Source organism: Rhinopithecus roxellana, chromosome 12, assembly GCF_007565055.1.
Source record: "Rhinopithecus roxellana isolate Shanxi Qingling chromosome 12, ASM756505v1, whole genome shotgun sequence".
NCBI lineage: Eukaryota > Metazoa > Chordata > Mammalia > Primates > Cercopithecidae > Rhinopithecus > Rhinopithecus roxellana.
The window spans coordinates 31,760,998-31,775,447 of NC_044560.1; the positions used below are offsets into that span (position 1 = coordinate 31,760,998).

The window sequence follows — 14,450 nt, forward strand, 5'->3', positions numbered from 1 at the left end:
GTAAAACTGATACATAAAAAAAGACATTTCAGTTTTGATGGGTTTATTTTCAATTCAGTATTTGAACTTGGTCCCGAGTATGTAAAAACATTCCTAAGTGACTATTATTAAGCAAAGAGGTCAAAATAGAAAGTACAGGCCGGGCGCGGTGGCTCACGCCTGTAATCCCAGCACTTTGGGAGGCCAAGATGGGCGGATCACGAGGTCAGGAGATTGAGACCATCCTGGCTAACACGGTGAAACCCTGTCTCTACTAAAAATACAAAAATTAGCCGGTCGCGGTGGCGGGTGGCTGTAGTCCCTGCTACAAGGGAGGCTGAGGCAGGAGAATGGCGTGAACCCGGGAGGCGGAGCTTGCAGTGAGTGGAGTTCGTGCCACCGCACTCCAGCCTGGGCGACACAGCGAGACTCCGTCTCAAAAAAAAAAAAAAAAACAGGCCGGGCGCGGTGGCTCAAGCCTGTAATCCCGCACTTTGGGAGGCCGAGACGGGCAGATCACAAGGTCAGGAGATCGAGACCATCCTGGCTAACAAGGTGAAACCCCGTCTCTACTAAAAAATACAAAAAAACTAGCCGGGTGAGGTGGCGGGAGCCTGTAGTCCCAGCTACTCCGGAGGCTGAGGCAGGAGAATGGCGTGAACCCGGGAGGCGGAGCTTGCAGTGAGCTGAGATCCGGCCACTGCACTCCAGCCTGGGCGACAGAGCAAGACTCCGTCTCAAAAAAACAAAACAAACAAACAAACAAAAAAACAAATAGAAAGTACAAAGTACAATACAAATAAATGTAAGGCATAACACAAATGGGGATGCACATTAAGCAGGTAACAGGAAAGTTATAACAACATTTGTGTAATCAGGATATAAACTACGAATATTGCTATAGTCAAGATACATATGGTGATTACCAGAGACCAGCCCTCAACTATCAGAACAAGACATCAATAAATACTTTTACAGTTTGATGTATCACAAAATGACAAAACAAACATACTATGCAAAAATTGAAGGTAGGTATCAGAAGAATGAAAGTAAGAGTTGAAAATGTATTGTCTTTGATGAGAGGGACCGCGGCAGTCAGGGTAGGAATGTATACGTGAAAAAGCAGGCTGCTGTTTTTCTTTTTTCTCTTTTTTTGAGATGGAGTCTCACTCTGTTTCCCAGGCTGGAATGCAGCTGCACGATCTCAGCTCACTGCAACTTCCACTTCCTGGGTTCAAGTGATTCTCTTGCCTCGGCCTCCCAAGTAGCTGGGACTACGGGGCGCCTGCCACTATGCCCAGTTAATTTTTTTATTTTTAGTAAAGATGGGGTTTTGCCACGTTGGCCAGGCTGGTTTCAAACTCCTGACCTCAAGTGATCCGCCTGCCTCAGCCTCCCAAGTGCTGTGTTTACAGGTGTGAGCCACTGCGCCTGGCCTGGCCTGCTGTTTTTCAATATAAGCTTTATAACACTGTGATTTCAAACTGTAAATATATTACTTTAATGAAAATTATATTAATTATTTTAAAATGAAAAAGGAATAAACAGAGACCACCTTTCAAGGAGAAAGGTACAAGGTTAAGGTAAGATTAAGAAGGGGGTGAATTAGCAAGTTGGTGGGGAGAAAAAGTGGTAGGAGACAGAAATAAAATACTTAAAAGCAGCTAAGATCAACTGATAGCTGGGAAAAAGTGAAGATTCCCAAACTCCTCCCTAGGTTCCTAGAGCTTCGTTAAATCTAGAATTCTTTCTCAAGGGAGGCATGGATCTTCTATTTCCAACGCTAACTCTATAGGTAACAACATCCACTTCTAGGGCTCCAACCATTAACTTCTACTTGGATGAATTTCCACTTCCATATTTTTTGACTGTTTTACAACTTTCTTCTGAGCTTCCTGTTTGATCTTCTCATTGATGAATCTTATTCTGTAGAAATTATTTACAGCAATGTTCTAGCTCCTGCATTAGATAACAAGTTTTTTTTTTTTTTTTGAGACAGAGTCTTGCTCTGTCGCCCAGGCTGGAGTGCAGTGGCGCGATCTGGGCTCACTGCAAACTCCGCCTCCCGGGTTTACTCCATTCTCCTGCCTCAGCCTCCCAAGTAGCTGGGACTGCAGGCGCCTGCCACCTTGCCCGGCTAGTTTTTTGTATTTTTTTTAGTAGAGACGGGGTTTCACCGTGTTAGCCAGGATGGTCTCGATCTCCTGACCTCGTGATCCGCCCGTCTCGGCCTCCCAAAGTGCTGGGATTACAGGCTTGAGCCACCACACCCGGCCATATAACAAGTTTCTTAATAAGCCTACTTATTTTCTAAACTGTACAGCACCTAGCAGACTAGTGTACAAAATTAAAAAGTCAAACATTTTTACAAGACTATTTAAAAATCTTAATTCTCCATAAACTGATATTAACATTCTCATGCAAAGTATAACTTGCCATTTTGATTAAGTTTCAAATGACTCTATATAAGCTAATTCTAATTTTTTTTTTCTTTGAGACCACGTTTTGCTCTTGTCCCCCAGGTTGGAGAGCAATGGTGCGATCTCAGCTCCCTGTAACCTCCGCCTCCCCAGTTCAAGCGATTCTCCTGCCTCAGCCTCCTGAGTAGCTGGGATTACAGGCGCCCGCCACCACACCTGGCTAATTTTTGTATTGTTAGTAAAGATGGGGTTTCACCATGTTGCCCAGGCTGGTCTCAAACTCCTGACCTTGGGTGATCCACCCACCTCAGCCTCCCAAAGTGCTGGGATTACAGGCATGAGCCACCATGCCCGGCCTAATTCTAGAATTTACAATGAAAATGCAAAGGACTAAGAAGCAGTAGGAGAACTTGCTGATAAGATTTATTACATGCTACAGTATTAATACAGTGTGCTATTGGCACAAGGATAGACAAATAAGCCAAAGGAACAGAATTCAGAGACAGACTCACAGAAATAGGAATACATGATTTATGATAAAGGTAGTCCTATAGAGAATGGGAAAAGGACAGTCATCTCAATAAACACTAAGAAGTCAACTGGATATTCACATGGAAAAAAAATGAAATTTGACCCCTACCTCACAATACATACAAATACCAACTTCAGAAAAGTAGATCTAAATGGAAAAAGTAAAACAATAAAGCTACTAGAATATAACATAGGAAATATCTTCATGACCTTAGGGTAGGCAATGATTCCTACCCAGGACACAAAAAAGCAACACTATACAGAAAAAGATAACTGTGACCACATTAAAATTAATTAACTTCTGTTCATCAAAAGATACCAGTAAAAGAGTAAAAGACAAGATATAAAGTGGTGGGAGATATTTACATCATGTATAAGCAAACACAGGGCTGATACATAGAATATAAAAAGAATTCTTTGAAAGCAACAGGAAAAAGATAGACAACCAACACAGTTTAGCCAAGAAACTTAAACAGGCATGTCACAGAACACACACAGCAGAATAACTAAAATTAAAGGGCCTGGCAATAATAACTGGTAAGAATGTAAGAATGCAGAGCAATGGCAACCTTCATACTGCTACTAAAACTGCAAATTGGTATAACTAATTTGGAAAACTGGTATCTTTACTAATGTTGAACACACATATATCCTATTGCTCAGTAATTCCACTCCTATGTATATACCTAAAAGAAATGTGTACATACATTTGCCAAAAGTTATACACAGGAACGTTCACAGCAGCATTATGTGTAATAGCTAAAAACTGCAAACAAACCAGCTGTCAACAGTAGAAAGGTCACTTATAGAAATTAATAATATATAAAGCATAATTTACAATATATTCATAGAATGAAGCAGGACGCAGTGGCTCACACCTGTAATCCCAGCACTTGGTGAGGCTGAGGCAGGTGGATCACCTGAGGTCAGGAGTTTGACACCAGCCTGGCCAACATGTTGAAACCCTGTCTCTACTGAAAGTACAAAAAATTAGCTGGGCGTGGTGGCACAGGCCTGTAGTCCTAGCTACTCGGCGGGCTGAGGCAGAATCGCTTGCACCTGGGAGGCAGAGGTTGCAGTGAGCAGAGATCACACTACTGCACTCCAGCCTGGGCAACAGAGCAAGACTCCATCTCAAAAAAAAAATATATATATATATATACACACACACATATATATATACACACACACACACACACACACACATATATATACACACACACACACATATATATACACACACATATATATATACACACACACATATATATATATACACACATATATATATACTCATAGAATGAAATACAACATAGCCAATAAGAATGAACACCAGATATATGCAGCACAATAGATGCATCACATAAACAACATGTGGAGCAAGAAAAGCCAAAGGCAAAAGACTAAATACTGTGCGACTGCATCTATATAAAGTTCAGAAATAGGCAAAACGAATCCCTGGTGCTAAATATCAGGATGGTATTTATTTTGGGAGAGGAAAAAGAGGAAAAAGATGATTGGGAAGGGGCAGAGGGAAGGGGCAGAGAAGAGGTTCTGAGGTGCTAGTAATGTTCCACTTATTGTCCTAGTAGTGGTTTCACCATTCTCAATTTCACCATGCTATGCAATCGTAGTCATGTAGTTTTATGTGTGTATGTTATCCTTCAATTTCTTTTAAAGTAAGAAATAATCAAATGTTTGATAAATGAAAGAATGAGCTATTAAATCCAGAATGAACTGGTCAAAGACGTTAAATAGCTGAAAGTAGATAAAATGAAAACAAGTATAGGGAAAGAAAAAGACACAAACACGCATTTACACACATCTATTTCTTAGGGTAAGAGTGTCTACTGTTATACAATTCTAAATGTAGCGTATCATAGGAAGGAATGAAACCTAAAATGTGGGTAGAATTATAGCATAATTATAGCCAGGGAGGTACTTGCTATATTGGACTAGGGAGAAAGTATGAGGAAAAAAAAAGTGGGATACCTTATATGGAAGAGGCTTCGGGCCTTTAAAGGGAGCTTCCTGATAACATCTCAGAAGTATATCTCTTCACAGCCCTGCTCCTGAGCCATCATCTCTTACTTACCTGAACACAGGCCTCTAGTCAGCTCTCTGTCAACCATCCAGGGCTCTTTTCCTTGTTCTAATAAGGAGATCACAGCTGGCTTAGAATTGGAAAGTCCTGCTCACAAGAAAAGACATGGGACATGGTTATGCTCTGGGCTCCCCAGAAATCAGATCGAGTCCCTTAGTGATCAAAGAAGAGATGACACTACAAGAAGGACCAGAGAAAGATGAAGAAGATGAAGCTTCAGCCGCAGCCCACTGGAACTGCCCACTTCCAACTCTTCCATTCTATTTCAACTCAAACCATTCCTTAGGGAACAGGGAGCAGAAATTCAGCTGGTTACATGAAGCAAATAATTCACAGTGGAGAAAGGAGACATTTACAAGGGCAGACTCTGAATTTTGGGGAATAGTTATCCTTACCCACTGAAACCAGGTTGCTGAAATTCTCCAACATTACTTCTTTGTATAAATTCATCTGACCAGAGTCCAGGCATTCCCATTCCTCTTGAGAGAAGTCTATGGACACATCCCTGAACATCACTGACCCCTGTAACAACAAACATGCTTTCACAATAGAAGGAGAAAAGAAAAAGATGGTGGTAGAGGCGGCAAGAAAGGACAGAGTAAGCAAAATTAAAGGGAGTGAATCCTATCATATCAGAAGATATATGTCCTGTGTACAAAGGGATGTACAAATAGGCTGGACTTTTCCAGTGATAGGAAACAGCATGCATTCAGTTCAATTAGTGAGTTTCTTCCCCCTCCCCACTTTCCCTTTATGCCCCAAGAGAGGGGAAAATGGGAGGGGGCTTTCAAACACATCTCATAATACATGCAGTAAAAATTCAGAATATCAGGGCAAAACAAAAATGAAAGTTTCTAAAAGCTTCTAGGAAGAAAACACAGATCACATAAGTTTTCAGGAATCAGAATGGCAATAGACTTCTCAATAGCATCATTTGAAACAAGAAAAAAAACCAAGCCATTCCTTTAATATTATAAAGGAAAATAAATTCTGAAATAGAATTCTATCTCCAATCAGATTACTAAGCCACTATGAAGATTAAATCAAGACAATTTTAAATCTGCAGGGAATGATAAAAGTATTTCCAATGTGGCTTTTCTTAGGAAGCTACTGGGCTACATGTTCCATCAAAACTAGGGAGTAAATTAGGAAAAAGAAAAGGTACTATATTAAGACACTGGAAAACTAACATGAAAATGGTGATGAAAGTGCCAGTATAATTATAAAAGGCAAATCCTAGAACACCATCCGGCAGCAGACTGAGAGAACAGCATCTAGGACAGAAGAAGTGAGGACTATAGGAAAGACATCTCCAAAGAAAACTAAGGAGCTAGTATGTTTGATCATGCAGAAAATATCGACAGGCAACTGACAGCAATGTTAGAGAATCTGAAAAAAATAGCGACACATACATAAAATCAGGCAAAAGAAGAAACAAGGCAATTTGCTCTGAGAAAAACACAAATTGTACTAGAAAGAATCTAGAATCTGGTGTTTTACTTGGCTCACATTAACAGTATCTGCAAGGTTCCACAGGGATAGCAATGATTTAAAGAAAAATTATGGGCCGAGCATGGTGGCTCATGCCTGTAATCCCAGCACTTTGGGAGGCTGAGGCAGGAGGATCACAAGGTCAGGAGTTCAAGACCAGCCTGGCCAACATGGTGAAACCCCGTCTCTCCTTCAAATACAAAAATTAGCCAGGTGTGTGGTGCACGCCTGTAATCCTAGCTACTTGGGAGGCTGAGGCAGGAGAATCACTTGAACCTGGGAGGCAGAGGTTGCAGTGAGCTGAGATCGCGCCATTGCACTCCAGCCTGGGCAACAGCGTGAGACTCTGTCTCCAAAAAAAAAAGACTCTGTCTCCAAAAAAAGACTCTGTCTCTGTGGTATGGGAAATCTCAATCCATAGTTACCTGCTTAGAAATCACTGGAAAATATGTATGAAAAAATAGCAATATAGGAATATTAATTAGAAATATAGGAAAAATGCTAAGAGAAACAGCAAAAGGCGTTCAAAGTAGCCACCTAAAGGAGTAGGATTGGGTGGTGGGACAATGCCTTGCCATTTTTCATGTCTTTTAACATTTCTTGATTTTTTTTTTTTTTTTTGAGATGGAGTTTCACTCTTGTTGCCCAGGTTGGAGTGCAGTGGCACAATCTCAGCTCACTGCAACCTCCACCTCCCGGGTTCAAGTGATTCTCCTCCCTCAGCCTCCCGAGTAGCTGGGATTACAGGCGCCGATCACCACACCCAGCTATTTTTGTATTTTTAGTAGAGACAGGATTTTACCATGCTGGTTAGGCTGGTCTCAAACTCCTGACCTCAAGTGATCCACCTGCCTCAGCCTCCCAAAGTGCTGGGATATGAGCCTATGAGCCACCGTGCCTGGCCCATTTCTTGAATTTTTAAAATGCAAAATGGGTTAAACATAAATTTAAAGTATCACTTAGACAACAGCATACTTTAAATTTCTTGGAAATTATAATTCTTTTAAGACTGTCATAAGAATTATTCCCTATTAACATAAACAAATTCAACTTTTATACTATTATGGTAGCAGAAATTTCCACAATATAAATACTACTAAATGAATCTTTCATTTCAGACATTTTCTTAGGCAATAATACTTTCAAGACCCTTTCCAGATATGCAGGCCCTTCCTCATACCTTGCCCTATGCATCTCTTCCATTTTACTGTTCCTCAGTTGTATCCTTTATAATAAAACTATAATCAGGCTGGGTGCCGTGGCTCATGCCTGTAATCCCAGCACTTTGGGAAGCCAAGGTGGGTGGATCACCTGAGGTCAGGAGTTCAAGACCAGCCTAGCCAACATGCAGAAACCCCATCTCTACTAAAAATATAAAAATTAGCCAGGCATCATGGCACATGCCTGTAATCCCAGCTACTCAGGAGGCTGAGGCAGGAGAATGGCTTGAACCCGGGAGGTGGAGGTTGCAGTGAGCCAAGATTGTGCCATTGCACTCCAGCCTGGACAACAGAGTGAAACACCATCTCAATACCAACAAACAAACCAACAAAAAAGCAAAACTATAATCATAAGTATAGTGCTTTCCTGAGTTCTATATGTTGTTCTAATGAATTACTGAACCTGAAGGACAGTTACAGGAACCTCTCAATTTTTGGCTGGCTAGGCAGAAGTGCAGTGCCTTAGATTTGTGGCTGGTATCTGAAACAGGTAGTCTTGTGGGACTGAGTCTTTTTTTCTTTCTGTTTTTGAGACTGAGTCTCACTCCATCACTCAGGCTGGAGTGCAGTGGTGTGATTTCGGCTCCCTGCAACCTCTGCCTCCCAGGTTTAAGCAATGCTTCTGCCTCAGCCTCCCGAGTAGCTGGGACCACAGGCACACACCACCATGCTCAGCTAATTTTTGTGTTTTTAGTAGATGTGGGTTCACCACATTGGCCAAGCTGTTCTCAAACTCCTGACCTCAAGTGATCCACCCATCTTGGCCTCCCAAAGTCCTGAGACTATAGGCATGACCAGCCAGGACTGAGCCTCTTAACCAATGGGGTCTGTGTTAACTCTGGGTAGTTAGTTTCAGAATTCAGTTGAATTATAGGACACTCAGTTAGTGTCCCAAGAATTTTGTTTATAAAAGGACACATATTCCCAATTGATAGGAGAAATGAGGGTACTTCTCCTTCACCTTAGGACAAGTAAGGGGGCCCCTTTAGACTCCAGGGTCCAAAGTGAAATGATGAGATACTTGGGAATAATTTTTGCTGTATTCGCTGGAGCTTAGGGGGCACAAAGATTAGTACCTATTCCCCCATTTGGACTAGATGTGGACCCAATAAAGGGACAAAGTGACCTCAACAAAGGAATGGGTCACAGAATGCAGAAGTGTATGACAGATATCATAAGTAGCCATTTCAAGGAGACATGCTGCACAGGAGCATCCCAGGAGATACAATTAGAGGTTTCCAGCAAGGGCTTCTCTGAGAAACCCTTAATGGTGTCTCCTAACAAAGGAGTGCTGAACATCCATCAAGGCAAAAGAGACCAACACCAAAACAAGTCAAGAAAGACTTTTCTTTCCCTTACCTCCTCTTCCCTACCCCTGCTCTAATCTCATAGGATCCAGAGACTGACTATTAGGCAGGAGAAATAGAAGCTCAGGGCGAGGAAATCAAGAAGCTTAATTATGTCCCTCTTTCATACTGCAAGCTTGAAGCAAGCCTGAGCTCAGAGAAGAGGCTTTAAATGAAACTCACATATTATTACAGTGAACTAGAGGTTGTAATTAGTAAAATGAGACTGAGATTGTGACTGTAAACAATCAAAGGATATCAGAGAGTGATCTAAAAATGATAGTCTGTGCAAGTTCTTATCCAGGGCAACAAAAAAATTAACTCACAGAGAGGACTGAGAGTAGAAATTATGAGGGGAAAAAAAAATTCTTTTGTTTGCTTCACAGGGAATCCTGCTTATTTCAAAATGCTGATTATAAGCAGATTTGGTTTTTCAGGTACACGGTCACATCATCTATAAAGTGATAATTGTATGCTCTCTTTTGTAATTTTTAACCTAATGTTTTTCTTATGTGTTTTGGCTAATATCTCTAAAACAATGTTAAATAACATCGGTAATGTGGTATATCCTTGTTTTACTTCTAATTTTCAAATATTTTGATGTTTCAGATATTTCCTGATTAAACATTAGGCTAACTTCTGAAAACAAAATTTAATTTATTTCTTTTAAAATTTATTGTTGGCCAGGTGCAGTGGCTCACGCCTGTAATCCCAGCACTTTGGGAGGCTGAGGTGGGCAGATCACCTGAGGTCGGGAGTTCAAGATCAGCCCGACCAACATGGAGAAACCCCGTCTCTACTAAAAATACAAAAATTAGCCGGGTGTGGTGGCACATGCTTGTAATCCCAGTTACTCAGGAGGCTGAGGCAGGAGAATTGCTTGAACCTGGGAGGTGGAGGTTGCGGTGAGCTGAGATCGTGCCATTGCACTGCAGCCTGGGAAACAAGAGTGAAACTCCGTCTCAAAAAATAAAAAGGAAGTATTGTCTACTATAGTATACTATATTTTCCTAATTTTCCTAGTTATTCCCACTAATATTGGGCAGTCTTCTCTATAGAAATGATAAGTGTAACTAGAGACTGATGCGAGAGGGGAACCAGATATTCTACCTGGGCTTTGGCACAGGAGAGGGAAGACTCAGTCCTCTTTAAAAGAAATTCAGATAGAAAGGCCTTACACAAAATAGATTTAGTTAGACTTATTCTTATCCTGATTTTCTCTGCATCTGTACCAAACACATACAATTTAAAAATTGAGCGTAGGCCCACTCAGAGTTCCAAATTTACGCCTTGAGAAAACACCGTCCCTATTCTGAGTCCTCTATCCTAGTATGTATCCCCTAATTTTCAGATAAAATGATCATCGGGTGAATGGACAACCGTACAATTTAGTGAGTTCCCCAAGATTAGAAGTGTTGAAACACAAATTGAATAAAGATATTTTTATTATCACTTGGAGGAAGAATCCAAAAACTCTATGGTTGTCTGCCATGCCCACTGCCCCTCCTGAGATGAGGCAAGGTTCTTTTGTTTAATATTGCTTTGATTTGAGCTATAAGTATCAACTCTAAAAACCAAAAAGAGATAAGATACAGAAAAGAACAAGAAATTCTAACCTATGTTTAGTTAGAACCTGAGAAGGAAAGGGAGAGAGAATGATACAGGGGTTTTGTGAAGGGATAATGACTGAAGATTTTCCTGAACTAATAATAGACATCCATCCATAAATTTTAAAACTTTACAAATCCCAAGGAGATAAATCAAACACTTTATATATCTTACACTAAAATTACAGAAAGCCAAAAACAGAACAGTCAGAGGAAGACAAGGCAGATTACCATCCAGGGAGAAGAGCTAATCAAGACTGTATGATACTGGCACAGGAATATACAAAGTCAATGGAAGAGAATAAAGAGTTCATAAATATACCCATGCATAAATATACCCATGCACATATAGACATGAGACACATTTGAAGGTCAATGAGAACACAACAGATCTTCCAATATATGGTATTGATAAACTGGGTATTAATAAGGAGGGGGGAATCTGATCCCTACCTCATAACATATACAAAAACCAGTTGCAACTATATAAAATATCTAAACATAAAAGTGAGGCCGGGCGCGGTGGCTCAAGACTATAATCCCAGCACTTTGGGAGGCCGAGACGGGCGGATCACGAGGTCAGGAGATCGAGACCATCCTGGCTAACACGGTGAAACCCCATCTCCACTAAAATATACAAAAAAATTGCCGGGCGAGGTGGCAGGTGCCTGTAGTCCCAGCTACTCAGGAGGCTGAGGCAGGAGAATGGCGTAAACCCGGGAGGCGGAGCTTGCAGTGAGTTGAGATCCGGCCACTGCACTCCAGCCTGGGCGACAGAGCGAGACTCCGTCTCAAAAAAAAAAAAAAAAAAAAGAAAGTGAAACTTATGGCTTTAAGCATAAATATAGGAGAGTATCTGCATGACCTTGGGACAGGGAAGGATTTATTAAATAAGATACAAGAAGCACTAACCATAAAGAAAAAATACTGATAAACTCAGCTTTTTAAAAATTAGAACTTATCATAAAATCATCTTACAGGAAGTGATGAAATCTTCCAAATATTAGGAAAACATAATAAAGGACTGAGATCCAGATTACATAAATAACTCATATGAATCAATAAGAGCTATTCCAAGAGAAAAATGAGTAAAGATTTGAACTGACATGTCACAAAAGATGAAACGCTAAAAACCAGTAAACATATGGAATATGTTCAATTTTATTATTAATGATGGAGACCCAAATTCAAACCTGTGGGGGTGGGGGGGGTGTAAGTACAGATATATATTCAAATGAGGATTTAAAAGTCTGGCATGTCTGATTTTTTAAAAAAGTATGTATCATAGTTTTTTCAAGTGTAGAAAAATATATTTCCCAAGACCATTTGATGACGTGGGATCATATTTATGACACTTTTTTTGTAAAAATGTAGAACATCAAATGGTAAATGAAACAAAATTTGGTTCTTGACAAATAATGAAAATACATTAAAATATTAACACTAGTTATCTGAGTGGCCAAATTTTATTTTTTCCTGGTAATGCTGTATTTTTGAGATCTCTAAACTAATCATTCTTTTATTTTTAAATCATAATAGATATTTGAGAAGAAAATTCAGCAAGCATAAGTGGAGCAACCATCCTTTTCTGTGATGGGAAAATTATAGGGACCGAGAATTAAATGACATTCCTTTATTAAGCAAGAATTTTCAGAAGAAAAAGAAGAAACCCCAACACACCTTGGATACTGCTTGTAGGAGTTCATCATGCATTCTTTCCTCCTCTTCTGGGTGACACCTGGAGAAAGGTAAAATTGGGAGAGGGAAGAGTAACTGTGAGACACCAGGTTTTTCTTGGTACCCAAACTAGTCAAGTAAGAGGTCTTCCCCAGCCCCATTACCTACCACACATAGGGAATGGAGATCAGAGGAGAATGGGGCATCCTGTCCAATTCCAGTGGCTCAGGGTAAAGGCTGTGTTCACTGCTGTCCAGGGTTCGAATCTGACCACCAGACCTCAGAGAGGTTTCCTAGAGACAGAGTTCTGGAGTCACAATCGCACAGTTGACGGGACCCCATACTCATACACAGAATGCCACATACCGTTAGGGACAGTCACATTTAAATCAAGGCGACATGCACGTCTAACCTGCACACACGGAGCCACACACGGCAACACAGTTACAATCACATACACAACACAGGAAACACACAATTACAGCTGCACAATCGTAGGCACCCCACACTGTCGCAGTCACAATCACACATCACCACGGGTACACACAGCCACAACCCCTCCAGTGACAGGTATCCCATATCCGCACATAAGCCGCAGTGTTTTTATCTCCCAGACAATTCCACAGCCTCCCCTCTTTTTTGGAGGAGTGGGGACAAGAGTCTTGCTCTGTCGCCAGGCTGGAGTGCAGTGGCGCGATCTCGGCTCACTGCAACCTCCGCCTCCCGGGTTCAAGTGATTCTCCTGCCTCAGCCTCCGAGTAGCTGGGACTACCGGCGCGCGCCACCAAGCCCAGCTAATTTTTGTATTTTTAGTAGAGATAGGGTGTCACCATGTTGGCCAGGACGGTCTCGATCTCCTGACCTCGTGATCCGCCCGCCTCGGCCTCCCAAACACAACCTCCCCCTTTCAGGCAGCTCCGCCCGCACGGGCCCAAGGCGGCAGCTCTCCACCGGCCTTCGGTATCCTCAACTAAGCCCTTTCCAGTCATCCCGGATGGGAACTTGCAGACCTGAGCCAGTTCTCCCGGGGACCAAAATATCTCACCTCCCAGATCTAAGAGTCCCGCCAGGAGTGACGAAACGTTCGAATTCCTGCGAGAAAAGTGGCAGGCCACCAGGCCCTCTGGGAAATGTAGTCCAGAGTGGGACCCACGCCGATTCCTGTCAGCTCCTCGCCTGGGCCAACCCGAAACGGCTGCTCCCGCAACTCTCAACATCCAGCCGAGCCTCGGAGTTGCGGGTCGCTGTAGCGCTGGGCAATGAAGATGAGCCTCCCCGGGAACCAGGCCCACGCCTCACCCTCCCATAGGAAACGCAGACGTGTTCTGGCCGGAAGTTGAGTGGGGCCGCGGGGCCTGCTGGGAGGTGTTGTCCTCGGAAACGTCGCGGACGCGGAGGGATGGTTTGGGGCTTTAGGCGACTGTTCCACACCTATATGTGGGTCCCCTTCACCCAGAATCTCAGAAACTGCGCGCGGGATGAACATTCGGGTGTTTCCGGCAGGTGATGCTGCCGAGTCCCCGCAGCAGGGGGCGAGCAAGGGACTCGCGGCTGGCGGGACACGGAGCCACTTAGGCCCAGAGTGTCCCGAGTAGCGGCAAGTGGGGAGTGCTCAGGGTGCGCTACTGGTGAGTGGTTGCAGTTGATGGGACAGAAAACTGTGAAGGGAGTTAGTGTGGGTGTGTGGTTGTGTGTGTGAGTGTGACGGCACGAATGATTGTGATGGGATGATTGTGATGTTTGGTTACGCGTGATTATGATGAAATGTGTCATATGTGGGTGATTGTGATTAAGGCTGTAGTGAGTGTGAGCGTGGCGAAGTGTGCGTGATTGTAATATGTCTAGTAGTTCTTGTCTTGAGCTGGCTTCTCTGTAGCATTTGGCATAGTTGATAACGATTTGAAAAACACTTACTTGTTTTTTACTGGTCCTCTTTCCCTGTTGGCCACTCCTCCGTTGTCTCCTTTGCTGTCTTTTTTACGCTAGTAGTCCTTGACCCTACAATTTGTAGTTTTCCAGTATTCCTTGGTGAACTTTTCGGGTTCATTATTATCTTATGACTTGCTGCTTTTATG

At 42.3% G+C, this 14,450-nt stretch overlaps 2 protein-coding genes across 3 annotated transcripts in view; one reads left to right on the forward strand and one right to left on the reverse strand.

The window, feature by feature from the left end:
- The window catches only part of ZNF829 (zinc finger protein 829), a 29,211-nt gene extending 15,509 nt beyond the window's left edge, over positions 1-13,702 (reverse strand). Inside the window, exons 1-5 of one of the 2 annotated variants that reach the window (XM_010385669.2) lie at positions 13,421-13,702; positions 12,544-12,668; positions 12,379-12,436; positions 5,430-5,556; positions 5,026-5,121 (exon numbers count right to left, since the gene is read on the reverse strand). In XM_010385669.2, the coding sequence (XP_010383971.1) occupies positions 5,026-5,121; positions 5,430-5,556; positions 12,379-12,436; positions 12,544-12,581 (319 nt within the window). In that variant the 5' untranslated portion in view covers positions 12,582-12,668; positions 13,421-13,702. The other variant, XM_030942994.1, reaches the window with a different exon arrangement.
- Positions 13,703-13,741: 39 nt separating this feature from the next.
- The window catches only part of LOC104679929 (zinc finger protein 568), an 89,361-nt gene continuing 88,652 nt past the window's right edge, over positions 13,742-14,450 (forward strand). The window contains exon 1 of the mRNA XM_010385663.2: positions 13,742-14,003. The gene's annotated coding sequence lies outside the window, so the exon portion shown is untranslated. The remainder of the gene's footprint in view (positions 14,004-14,450) is intronic.